The 11,831-nt window shown below is 31.2% G+C and overlaps 1 protein-coding gene across 3 annotated transcripts; it reads right to left on the reverse strand.

Moving 5' to 3' along the window:
• Positions 1–340: 340 nt before the first annotated feature.
• LOC123213140 (protein WVD2-like 7) lies at positions 341–4,849 on the reverse strand. Of its 3 annotated transcripts, none has more exons than XM_044632506.1 (10): positions 4,655–4,849; positions 4,357–4,456; positions 2,572–3,321; positions 2,197–2,409; positions 1,988–2,031; positions 1,812–1,907; positions 1,626–1,725; positions 1,472–1,543; positions 1,224–1,334; positions 341–1,144 (listed from the first exon to the last, which is right to left on the reverse strand). In XM_044632506.1, exons 2-10 carry the CDS (start codon positions 4,396–4,398, stop codon positions 695–697), a joined length of 1,878 nt encoding a protein of 625 aa, XP_044488441.1. In that variant the 5' UTR covers positions 4,399–4,456; positions 4,655–4,849; the 3' UTR covers positions 341–694. The 3 variants fall into 3 exon arrangements, with proteins under 3 accessions (XP_044488441.1, XP_044488440.1, XP_044488442.1); XM_044632505.1 differs by having other exon boundaries at positions 4,617–4,849; XM_044632507.1 differs by having other exon boundaries at positions 1,812–1,904; positions 4,617–4,847.
• Between the last annotated feature and the right edge of the window lie 6,982 nt (positions 4,850–11,831).

Raw genomic sequence — 11,831 nt, forward strand, 5'->3', positions numbered from 1 at the left:
ATACACTTGTTTTAAATATACAAATAAATACATATTTAATATATCATCATATGATTAAATAATATTTTATTTTTAATTCAAAATCACTAATTACTTGATGATATACATTGAATGTATACATATTTATATATTTAAAATAAATATACATAATTTTATTAATTACAAAATTTAAAATTTTTAAAAATTTATTGATATTTTACTTGAAACGCACCGAAAACTCATGAGCTAACCGAACCGTCCAACAAGAAGCTAGAAATTGACTCAACAAAAGCTAAGTGGCGGACAGCTTTGCTCGATTTCACCCCTTCTACCATTCATAGACCACTAGCTAGATGATAAATTGTACAAGCCATTACAATAACATATTTTGTTTCAAGGATATGTTATTATACATGATAAAGAGTGACTCAATAAATTACAGCTTCCCTGGGGAGGACTGATTTCTATCTCAAATGCCACCCTTTATTCTCTAAACAGCTACATGTTGCATTGCATTTTGCATACATACAATACTTGAACAAACCAAGTTACAAGCATGAAATTCAACCCTCAAAAGATTTCTCATAATTTGATGCTCAAACAAACATGCAAAATATTTTGTTACTCACCGACAAAGCTTTGCATTTGCGATTACTTTTGTTTAGTAGTCATTGGATTGCGCTGACATTGCAATCATTGGATAGGTTTGCTTTGCTCAAGAAGCTACTCCGACTGGTAGACGACCTATTCCGGATCTGCTGCCAATGCCAATGCCTTTCATACTCTTCCTCGTCAGTTCATTGCTATTTCTTTGAGAACCAACTTTTGGTTTCACCTCACTTTTGCAGTCTTTTGGCGACTTGCTGGTCACTGATACTCGATATTTCTGCAAACTTGGATTCTTCTCTTGCTGTTTCCTCTCTGTGTCCCCATTTTTCATTCTGGCTTTCTGATGAATGCTGCTAAGGCTTGCTGGAGCTGAAGAGACTTCAGAGAGCTTGGTTGTAGAGGTCTTTGATGCTTCTGGTGAATCAGGTTTATCAGCAGTGTTTACAGACTCACTCATGGCAAGGCCTCTGTCTGTTCTGGCCTTGGAAAGTACTGATGATTTTCTACTACTTTTAGCCCCTGGACTTGTCGAATTACGTTGAATTTTAGCCGGTGCCTAAAATTAAAAAAACAAATGAATGAGGGATTAAAAGTTTGGTTTCATGTAACTAAGCAATGCATTATGAATAGTGTACCTTGTTTCCATCAGATCCAGGCAGTGCAGTGACTTGATAGAAAGAAGGCATCGGTGTTGCATTGAAATCAAGGCTTTTCTGGGATCGTCTAATCTCAGCTTGTGTCTTTTCCTGAAACAACAGTAATTCAAGCCACAACAATTTGAAAAAAAAACAAACATCTTTTTCTCCGGCCTGGATTTTTTTGAGATAATGTGCTAGCAGCTGTATACAAATAATTTATTTCTATCATTGGAGGAACCCAATACCTGTGTTTTTGCTTGTATCTGATTCATTTCGGCCTCCTTAGCCCGCATTTTCTCATCCAACTTAGTGTATAACTGAAATGGAGAAATTATGAGTAAGATTCTCAAATTTAAATCCAAAAAATGTATGATTTGGAATAAAGTTATGCTTGCTTGCCTCTTTTCTCCTTTCTGCCCATTTGTCACTTTTGAAACTGAAAGCTGCAGCACTTGGACTCATGACTGGCTTACTCAAATCAGTAGGAGTCTGCTTAAGCCTGCATAGCAATTACCCCTCAATCAAAATTATGACAGTTGACACATTGACATTATGAGCAATATAGCAGTTATGTTGATAGTTTACCTATTTGGCGTTTGGCGACCTCTAGGATCAATCTTCTTTGATGCAGAAGGTTGAGATTCAACTACTTTCTTGACTCTCATCAGATCTTTTTCACTGCTAAGACAAAAAGAAAAAAATCCAATAAGTCCCTGTTGTGGAACGTACAGGCTTGCTATCCGCATAAAAACACTGATTACCTCTTATTCTCAGCCTTTGGTTTTGTAGCTGAACTTTCTGAGTCCTTCACCCAAAAAAGAAAACAAGATATTACCAAATATATATTGAATTATTAAATGCGAATTTGAAGAAAAGGGGAAAAAAAAGCAGTGTTTCGTATAGGACACTGCCTTTGTGTTGTGATTGTGACAATATTTTAACAATTTTCAGCCATATTGCAAAAGCTTACCTGTCTCATTGGAGATCTCTGTAATGAATGCCTTGCTGGAGTGGATTTTTGTAATGTCTGCTTTTCTAGTTTCATTCTTCCTGGGCTCTGTTTTTCCATTCCATTCTGGTTCCTTGCAGCAGTTTTTGAAGTCTGGAGAGAAATGTGTTTTTGGATGGGGCTCTGAGATTTCAGTTTAGGCTTAACGGATTTACTTTCCACAGGAATCCTGGACTGGAAGCAGGAAAACAAGTGTGAAACACACCGTAAGAAAATTATATTTTGGATAGTGTGATTTATCTTCTAGATACCAGTGTTTAATATATTTTCTTTATGCAGAAGGAACAACCATGCATCATGATGAAAGAGTATTCATGAATAAACAGAAAGACATACCTTTGAAGAAAGATTTTTCTCATTTTCCGAACCATGTTTACCAACTCTCCCAATGGTTCCACCCTTTGGAGATAACTTGATGGCTTTAGATGATTTATTTGCATCAACTGCATCATTACTTGGAAGCGACTTCTGACAAACAGTTTCCTCAGCATTGGCCGAAGCAGCTCCCATTGGAGAATTAGCAGACAAAACTGAAGGACCCTCTCTTTCGCATTCCATTACATCAAGCTCTCCATGATATTCTGACACCTCCAGGCTCTCATCAAAGTGGCTAGTTTCATTTGCAAAACAAGACATTTCATTTCCGTAGTCAAATTCCTGTCTCCAATTTGCAGTCTCCAAGATGCTCCCCTCAAAGTGATAGTCGTGGCTCTCTTCATTTCCATTAAGATCTTCTGAATAGTGCACATCCGCATTCTCAAAGGCATTGTTATCATATTGATCAAAATGGCTACCTTCTGTCGCATTTTCGTATCCATCCCTATAACCCTCATTCTTAAAGGTATCATTTTCGCCAATTTGGTCTTCATTTGCATTTTGGCACTCAGTTAAACCCTGAAGCAGAAGAGCCTTCCGCTTGAAGTGAGCCTCAAAATAAGCTTTCTTTTCAATGACTGACCCCGGTTTTGAGCATTTCTCAACCTCTTCAAGATACTTATTGTGTGAAAATGATGATCTCCTCTCCCAAGATAAGGGTTCGTTTTCAAATCTTCCAAATGATATAGAACCAGAGTGCAAAGAATTTGTCTGCCAAGTTATAAGGCAGGATTAAGTGAATAACTAAACAAATAGGCCGGAGGTGAAAAATAGCATGTGTGTGAACCTATAGAAAATATGTAAATTTTTATTGTAATTACAATTACGAAACCAATCTTGTATGATTACAAATATATCAGGGACTTCAATTAGATTAAAAAAGACCACCCTGCAGATTATTATATCTCTTTGTTGCTTCTCATATATATAATGCAAAAGTAACTCTATTTGAAGCACATAATTATAATGGTGCAAAGAGAATTACAAAAGACTCGAAAATGGGAAAATGATTAGTGATCTTAAATAACTACAGGTAATGATCTAGAGATAAAGATGTTCAAGATTGAAAAAAAAATGCAAGGCGAGAAAGTTCTCCTTTATCAGTGATGAATGAAAGAACTGGTTAAACAGAGCTTAATAAAGACTGAAATTATCGGTCTTGTTGATGCCAAAAATGGAACATTTAACAGGAGCCGAAGAAGGCATTAGGTCTATATAAACTCATAGTCTCTCTCTCTCCCTTGCAAGGTGCCTTTCATGGGCAAAATCATGCGGCCAATGCAGACCAAAACGGACAATGCCTTGTGGCTTAAATAGTTTGCTATGTGCATCGAGACAACATCAACAGGTCTAGATAGCAAATAATGAATAGATCAATGGCGAAACAAATCTCATCAAGACCCAAACGCCAAAAGCAGTCAAAGAAAGTATACATTTCAGAACAAATGAATGAAATCTAATCAACCCACAATAATGATAAGCAACAAAAACTTGAAGACAATTTCACTGCTGAAAATATCGACAACAGCACTATAACACACTGTTCTCCCCTATCAGCCTATCTCTTGCATAGCCAATGCATCCAAATGGAGTATAAATATCATTCATAATTATAAACATGACCTCAAACAACTATTCATTATGCAGCAACAAAACAATAGCAAAACCACAAGAAAATGCATACAAAATTAACATAACTATAAACATAAAAGCAAACTCAGACCCTGAAACAAATTAAACAAGTACCTGAAAACTAAGGCTGAAAGACTCTTCAATCTCACCCGCCATTGTAACTTTCTCTCTAAAATTCAATCAATAAGCCTCAACCATTCTCAACTTAAATCACCTGCTCCCAAAATACCATTATCAAAATTAAAAAAAAAAGAGAGAGAAACAAACTTTGATCTCAAGAAATGGATGCCCCACGACGCAAGTCATCTCAAAACAACATAAAAAGCACAATGTTTGAAGCTGGTAACATAAAATGAAAAAAAAAAAAAAAGTACCACTTTCTAGAGGCTTATATCTCACTTTCTTCACTTACAGATCAGATTTTGCTTTCTGGGTTTGGATGTTGTAAAGGGATGAGGCTTTGGGATCAGTTTTGACTTCATTTCATGTGCCGGTTGTTCTGCTTTTGTCTTGTTTAAGTCAGACACTCAACAGTGTTGTCCTTGTGTAAATTCTGGTCCAATTAAGAGCCGTTTGATGAGTAAATTACGGGGTTTTGAGAGGCATTAAACGGCTGAGATTAAAGATCAGAGAAGAAGAAGAGCTGGTAGTGGAATGTGTTTATGTCAGTCAGCTTAAGAGTACTGTTGACGTCCAGCTAATGATGTTCCGAATTGACGTGATTGTTTGTGGGGTATTTTCTGGTGTACCTTTGCTTATTCTTCTAACTTGTGTCCCAATTGCATCCAATTCATTTCTTTTTTATGATAATACCTGATGCACCATATGACGGCTCAGTTAAATCATTCAGACTGGGGAGAGCCCACAATGTTTTATGTTAGTATGCTGTTTATGTTAAACGTTTTACGGACTAGTATTATTTTATTATTAATTTAAAATTATTTAATTATATAATAATATATTTTTTATATATTAAAATATATAATAAAAAATATATTTACATAATTTTATTATTATATTAAAGATAAAGATTGAAAGAATAAGGTTACATGTCTTATCGATCAAGTGCTAGTTTATTTTTGCATAAATTGGTGAGGAGTTGAGTCCATCTCTTAATAAGTGTAAGATACGATGAAACCAGTGATTTTAAGTTTGTAAAAGTAATGATAGATTTGAATTGAATCAAATTTAAATTTGTATTATCTCAAGTTTTATTCGATTTAAGAGAAGTCAAGTTTGAATTTGACAAAAACTAAGATCAACTCTGTACTATAGTTAAACTAAAATAAGACAAGACAATATTATTTTAATGTGTATTGATCGAGATGATATCATTTTAGGTTATTTAAATTAAGTTATTTTAGGTTTATGAGCCAAACATTCTCAAGCTTAAGCTTGAACTGGACAACATGAGCCCCTTAGGGTCAAGCTTGATCAAACTAAGCTAGCAATCAAACACAAGCTAACTCAATTCGAATTCATCTATTATAAAAAGGGTGTATGCTAGTAGGGATCGATACGAATCAGACAAAACTCGAACACCCATTGGCTTGAATGAAAAATAATCTGACTCAAGTTCAATTCGAATTCGTGATTTAGTTTGACTCGAATTTATACTTTAAATTCATGATTTGAGTTCATAACTTATTAATAAAACGACATTATTTTACTAAAATAATATATAAAATATTGAATTGAATCAAACTAAGCTATGAATTTGAATTACTAATTTGAACTATGAATTCAAATTGAATAAATTCATGAATTCAAACCAAATTAAGCCACTAATTTGAACTATTGATTTGAGTTATGAATTCAAATTGAACTCAAGTTAAACCAAAACAAACACCTTTTAATTTAAGTTCAGCATTATTTAAAAAATGAATCAAATCTTTTAGCTCAAATCCAATGTGGTTCGAATTTAAATTAAATAAATTGAAATCAAACTAAACCTAGCCAAGCCAACTTTTGAGGTCGAGCTGACTCAAATCATATGTAGCCCGATATGCAAGGTAAAATCTCTAGGGTGGGTGTACTCAAGTATTACATGAGTAGTTCCTCTAACCCTGTGACAATAAATAATGGGTGCAAACACAAGTTTAAATATTACCGTATCGTCTTGTAATTATATGATTTTGAATTAAAAATAAAGTAATAGTCAATTATATATAAACACATTATTATCTATGTCTATATTTGCTAGTTGTCAATGCCTATGATATTACCTTTTTTAACAATAAAATTATATATATCTAATTTAAGTATATAAATTAATACATACTTATTTTGTGTTATTATATATTTAAGTGACTTTGAAATAAATATCAAATAATATTTTATTATCTGATAATATATAAATATATATTTTTTTATATATTTAAATAAATACTTATAATATTATTTTTTAAAATATTAATGTGAATATTATAATATTAAACATTAAATTACTATTGATCCGACGTCGTCACATGCTTAGCTATTAAAACCTTTTAAACGTTAAACAAGTTATTACAGGAAAAGTCGAAATCCAATACCAGGTTAAAGATTTCAGCGATTTGTTGTGGAAATTTCCTATTTTAGGTGTGGAAGTTGACGACAGACAATTAGGAGGGTTTATTTTTGCATAATAAGGTGAAGCTAATCACAATTTTCTCTTTTTTTTGTTTATAACTAGCTATCCACATTTATTAAATAGGTAATTTTAAGGTATAATAATCAAATATATAATCATTATAATAAATAAGTCAATATTTCATAAACGTGATAAAAGTTAACTAGTCAAAATTTCCTTTGATACAAAAATAGGTTCAAATCGAATTAAATTTGAGTACGAATCATTTTAAGTTTGGTTCAAATCTAGAGTAATGAATTCAAATGATAAATAATAATATCAAAAAATAAAAAAGAGAAAAATAATCAAAGATTAAAAAGAAAAATTTTTACCGAGTTTTTAAACTCAAACTAAAATATCAATAGATATAAATATTATTATATGATCCGATGATGATCATATAACTAAATAATTTTGAATTGTTATAAAATAAACTTAAATTAGAAGTAAAAAAAAGCTTATATTTATACATGAATAATATAATATATATATATATATATATTTATATATAAATAATATTTTATTATATAATTTAATATTATTTTATTTTAATTTAAAATTATAAAAAATTGTGTTTTAATAATTTTACCAATTACATATTTCTAAGAAATATTATATAAGAATGATTCAAGGTAAATATTTGCCATAGAAGTAGGGCCCATATTTCCTTCCTCATGCGATGGTGCTGATCTTTTAACAAGTGGGACCCTAAAACTTTGAGTTATGGATTGATGCAATGATTAGAGCCGTCGGATTATGGCCAAGGAAGATCTAATCATATTGGGTAATTGGGCCTAGTAACTAAAATAAGGACAAGCCCAAAACCATTCTGTGCATGTGCATCATGGCCTTGTATGTCTCACCAACTCTACGGCTGTGAATGTCCCACAGACAAACCAAGATCAGATCTACCTATTTTTGGATTTTCTAGTTACATCCTGATCGTCCCATTTGATTTGGTTTTACAATATTTAATTTTTTTTTTAAATATGTTATTAAAACTTGATAAGAATCAAAATAGACTAACAAGATTTTAATTAACAAATCCATTAAAAGGCAAAGGTGTCCTCTTACATTGCTAAAAAAATTATACATCTTAAAAAAGCACCCTTTGTATTTGGGATAAATAATTTTTTTTTTTGAAAGAGATAGATTCAATTAAATTATATCTAAATATAACGAATTCAAGTTTGACTTAAATTCCAAACGATAAATTTGAGTCAACTTCATGGTGAATAAAGACATATAAAAAGATGATGAATTGAAGAAGAAAAAAAAATTATAACAAAAGACGAGCTTTAGTGAGAATTATTCAAATTAAAGTTTCAATTCAAGTTTGACTTGTTTAAGATGAATATGTACTCAAACTTGAGTTGTTTAAGATCAAATCTATCCCTATTTATAGTAAACATATCCATATCACAAACCCTAAATTGGATTTCCTAATTATCAAAGAGAACTAAACAATTCAGTTTCTTAAATTAGCCTGAACTCGAATTTTTGAATAATTCAATCTAATTTTTCAATTTGGACTAAAATATGAACACACTTATCACATAGAAAATTTTAATAGAAAACAACATAATATTAAAAAATGAGGGCCAACCCAAGTGAGATGAATGCATGAACCTCCAAGATTTTTAATCCAAAGCATTTGGTGAGAGTTCAACATCAACATAGCAAGTTTGAACACAAATAAATATATGGGTTAGCTAGAAAAGTAGATGGATTAGGGTTCATATAATTGTTTTAATTTTTTATTTAATTATGGCTTTACACATTAATTTGTTTAAATAAGCTAGGAAGAAATGTTTGTATATAGAGTTTAATAAAACTATATGTATTTAAAATAAATATCAATTTGGATATTAATGATGATGTGTCATCAAATGATTGGATAATTTGAAATTAAAGATAAAGTAATAATAAATTACACGATGACATATCATTAATAGTACAAAAAATTATATTATTCATAAATGTACATAATATTATTCAGATATAATTAAAAAAATATATAAACAATCAAATATTATTGAATGAATATACGATGACGCGATGATAGGTTTGTTTCACTTAACACTTTGATTTAAAAACCTAGTATGTGAATATAATCACTAACTACCATTATGAATTATGTTAGATGTAAATCAAATAGATTTTTTTGTAATATAGTCAATTTCATATATTATTATATGATCTTTTTCATGTGACTCCATGTGATTTTCGGTCATTTTCTTGGTTGAGATTAAGTTGGCTAAGATAGATAGAGACTTGTGTTAATAAATAAATAAATTGTTGGAAAATTTAAAACATGTTAAATCAAATCCTGTGAATTACAATATACATAAATTGCATATTTGATTTTAAGTTTGTGATGAAAGTAATCCAAATATGACATGAGATGTTGACGTTAGTCATTTCCACGACATTAATTACTTCCGTACTACAATTTGGATTTTGTATTTGAGAGACTATCTTCTATATATATATATATGTGTGTGTGTGTGTGTGTGTGTGTATGTATGTATATTTTGTGCATGTTCGGAGGATAAGCGGAGAAAAATTTCTACTTAAGTAATTTTAGGTAATCCATTGTGGGGAGGCAATTTTGGACACATTTATAGTGGTTCAACTGCCTCCCAATTGCTTTCCAACTACTCTCTAACGGTCTTGACAATTTATTTTACATGTAGGTCTAATCAACCTGTCATGGATAGATCCAAATATATATAAGACACCCCAATTTGAATCATTGTTGGATTTGAATAAACTAAGTTTGAACAGAAAAAATTTTAATTCGAACTTGGTTTGCTGAAGCTCGCATCGTTGACTATTTTTATTCTTATTCTTCTCTAACAATTCTTTTTTTTTTATGGCAATTTTTTTTTTTTTGACATCAAGTGAGTCAAGCTCTATCTTGAGCTCACAAATTTGGATTAAGCTAAATCTAAGTTAGCTCTTACTTGAATTTAGCTCGAATACACCCCTATATTCAATGCCAATAACATTAAAAATTATTTTAGATTTTCTCCCTGTTATTGAAGGAAAGTCAATTTAACAAATAAAGAAATTGTTCTCTGGTCATCAACTACTCAAATTAACTAAACTTCTTGTTGAAAATCATCATTCAAAATGCAAAAGTGGTTATTAATATTAATAATCATAAATGTGGTCCTTTTTCTGCTTGGGTTTGTGCCTTGCATTCTGTTGTCCATTCAATGCCAATTATCATCTATTTATATTAACAATCTTAACCAAACACCATATCTAATCTTGATTTGTTAAATTATAAAGGCATAACAACTTAATGGTAATCAAGTTGTTATCATCTAATTTATATTAATAGCCTTGACCAATAATCACCATATCAAATGAGTTGAGTTCAAGTAACAGTAGCCCTAACTCCAGATCGTGTCCAACCAACTTGACTCAATTGGGTCATTGAAAATTTGTTAATAGATTCATTTTTTTTCAACGATTTTTCTTTTTTGTTTATTCTCTAGCAACTTCTTTAACAAACTCATCACCAATAGAGTAAGTCGAGCTCAATCTCAAGCTAATCATTCTGAATTCAAGGAAAACTTGAGCCGGTCTTGTTTGTGTTCAATTCGATTTGAATCTACTATGTTGCAAATGCAAATATCTCATTGGGGAGTGGAGACAAAACAATTATAATTTGCCTTTCATAAGCCCAACAAGGCTTTTTGAGTGTTAGCCGAAAGGGGTAAGACAATGGGCTTTAATACATGGGCCTTAATAATAGCAACATGGGCTTTCTTGGCCCATCAAGTCCCTACATAGAAACACTAAACATTAGGTAGTACTAGTGAGTTTCCTAAGAAGAGCCCATACGAAGATAAGCTTTCATTGACAAAGAAACATCTTACATGCTCCCAAAAAAACAATGAAAACATTTTAAAACAATTTAATCAATAAATAAATTAGACAGAGCACCAATGGGTTTGGATTAGTTCAACTACAGTTTATCCTGGTTCAAAGCCTAAACCGAATTTTATAACATAATCAGATGAGACTAGCTCTCGGTTCTTAGTTGAAACAATCAATTTGATTAATCCGGTTCGATTTTAAAACATTACTTGTAAGATTTCCTAAAGAAAACCCATATGAAGATAAGCTTTGATTGACAAAGAAAGATTTGAAATGCTCAAAAATACATTGAAAACAGTTTTAAAAAATGTTATTCTATAAATAAATTAGATAGGGGACCAAAAGGGAGGAGAGAACAAAAGTGATCATGTGAAGAGTTTTTGAGGCTTGTGAAGATGTAATTTGGTGTACCAGAATGGAGAAGAAAGGGCAAGCAATATGCCAATTAACAAAGGACCCATCTTTGAAATATAAAAACTTAATTGATGGGTTCGCCAGTGTCACCTCTTGCTTTTATTTCTAGCCACATAATTGTAGGCTCTTTGCTTGTAATTCTATCATACTTTAGGTGTAATGCTTCTTCTACCGCTTTGTACTTGAACAAATAAATAATCAAAATATTATCTTGATACCCTTTTCAATTTTATATGCTTATGTTTAGAGATTAGAAATTTAGAACAAATCTTAAGAGAGATATCAACATTGATCTTCTTTTTTAGGTGTAATCGAGCTGAATCATGCTGAGAAACATTTGGCTCAAGCTCATCTTGATGACATTGAGGCAAAACTCAAACTCAAACTTGCTAAGTCGAGAAATTCTTTGCTTGAGTTCAAACTCAAGACAAAACCAATTGACTTGAACTTGTCTCAACAAATTATGTACTCATATTTAAAGTCAAAGAATTATATTTTTAAGGGTTTATATATATGATTTATAACTTTTACAGATTTATTGATATTTTACTAAAAAAAGTCATGAACTATTGAACTCACGAACTCATTGAACAAATCAATGACAAAATCGACCACAATTCGAGAGTCGAACTTGAGTTACTCAAACTTGACTTGATAATAATTGAGTCGAGCT

Source organism: Mangifera indica, chromosome 4 (assembly GCF_011075055.1).
Source record: "Mangifera indica cultivar Alphonso chromosome 4, CATAS_Mindica_2.1, whole genome shotgun sequence".
In the NCBI taxonomy this organism is placed as follows: domain Eukaryota; kingdom Viridiplantae; phylum Streptophyta; class Magnoliopsida; order Sapindales; family Anacardiaceae; genus Mangifera; species Mangifera indica.

Bases quoted from the DNA above. Each gene is read 5' to 3' on its own strand.
- LOC123213140 (XM_044632506.1), bottom strand. From the start codon at position 4,398: ATGGCGGGTGAGATTGAAGAGTCTTTCAGCCTTAGTTTTCAG. The intron at 1,544-1,625 runs GCAAGCAAGCAT...TCTCCATTTCAG, and splicing joins GGGCAGAAAGGAGAAAAGAG to TTATACACTAAGTTGGATGA. The intron at 1,145-1,223 runs GTACACTATTCA...TTTTAATTTTAG, and splicing joins CTGGATCTGATGGAAACAAG to GCACCGGCTAAAATTCAACG.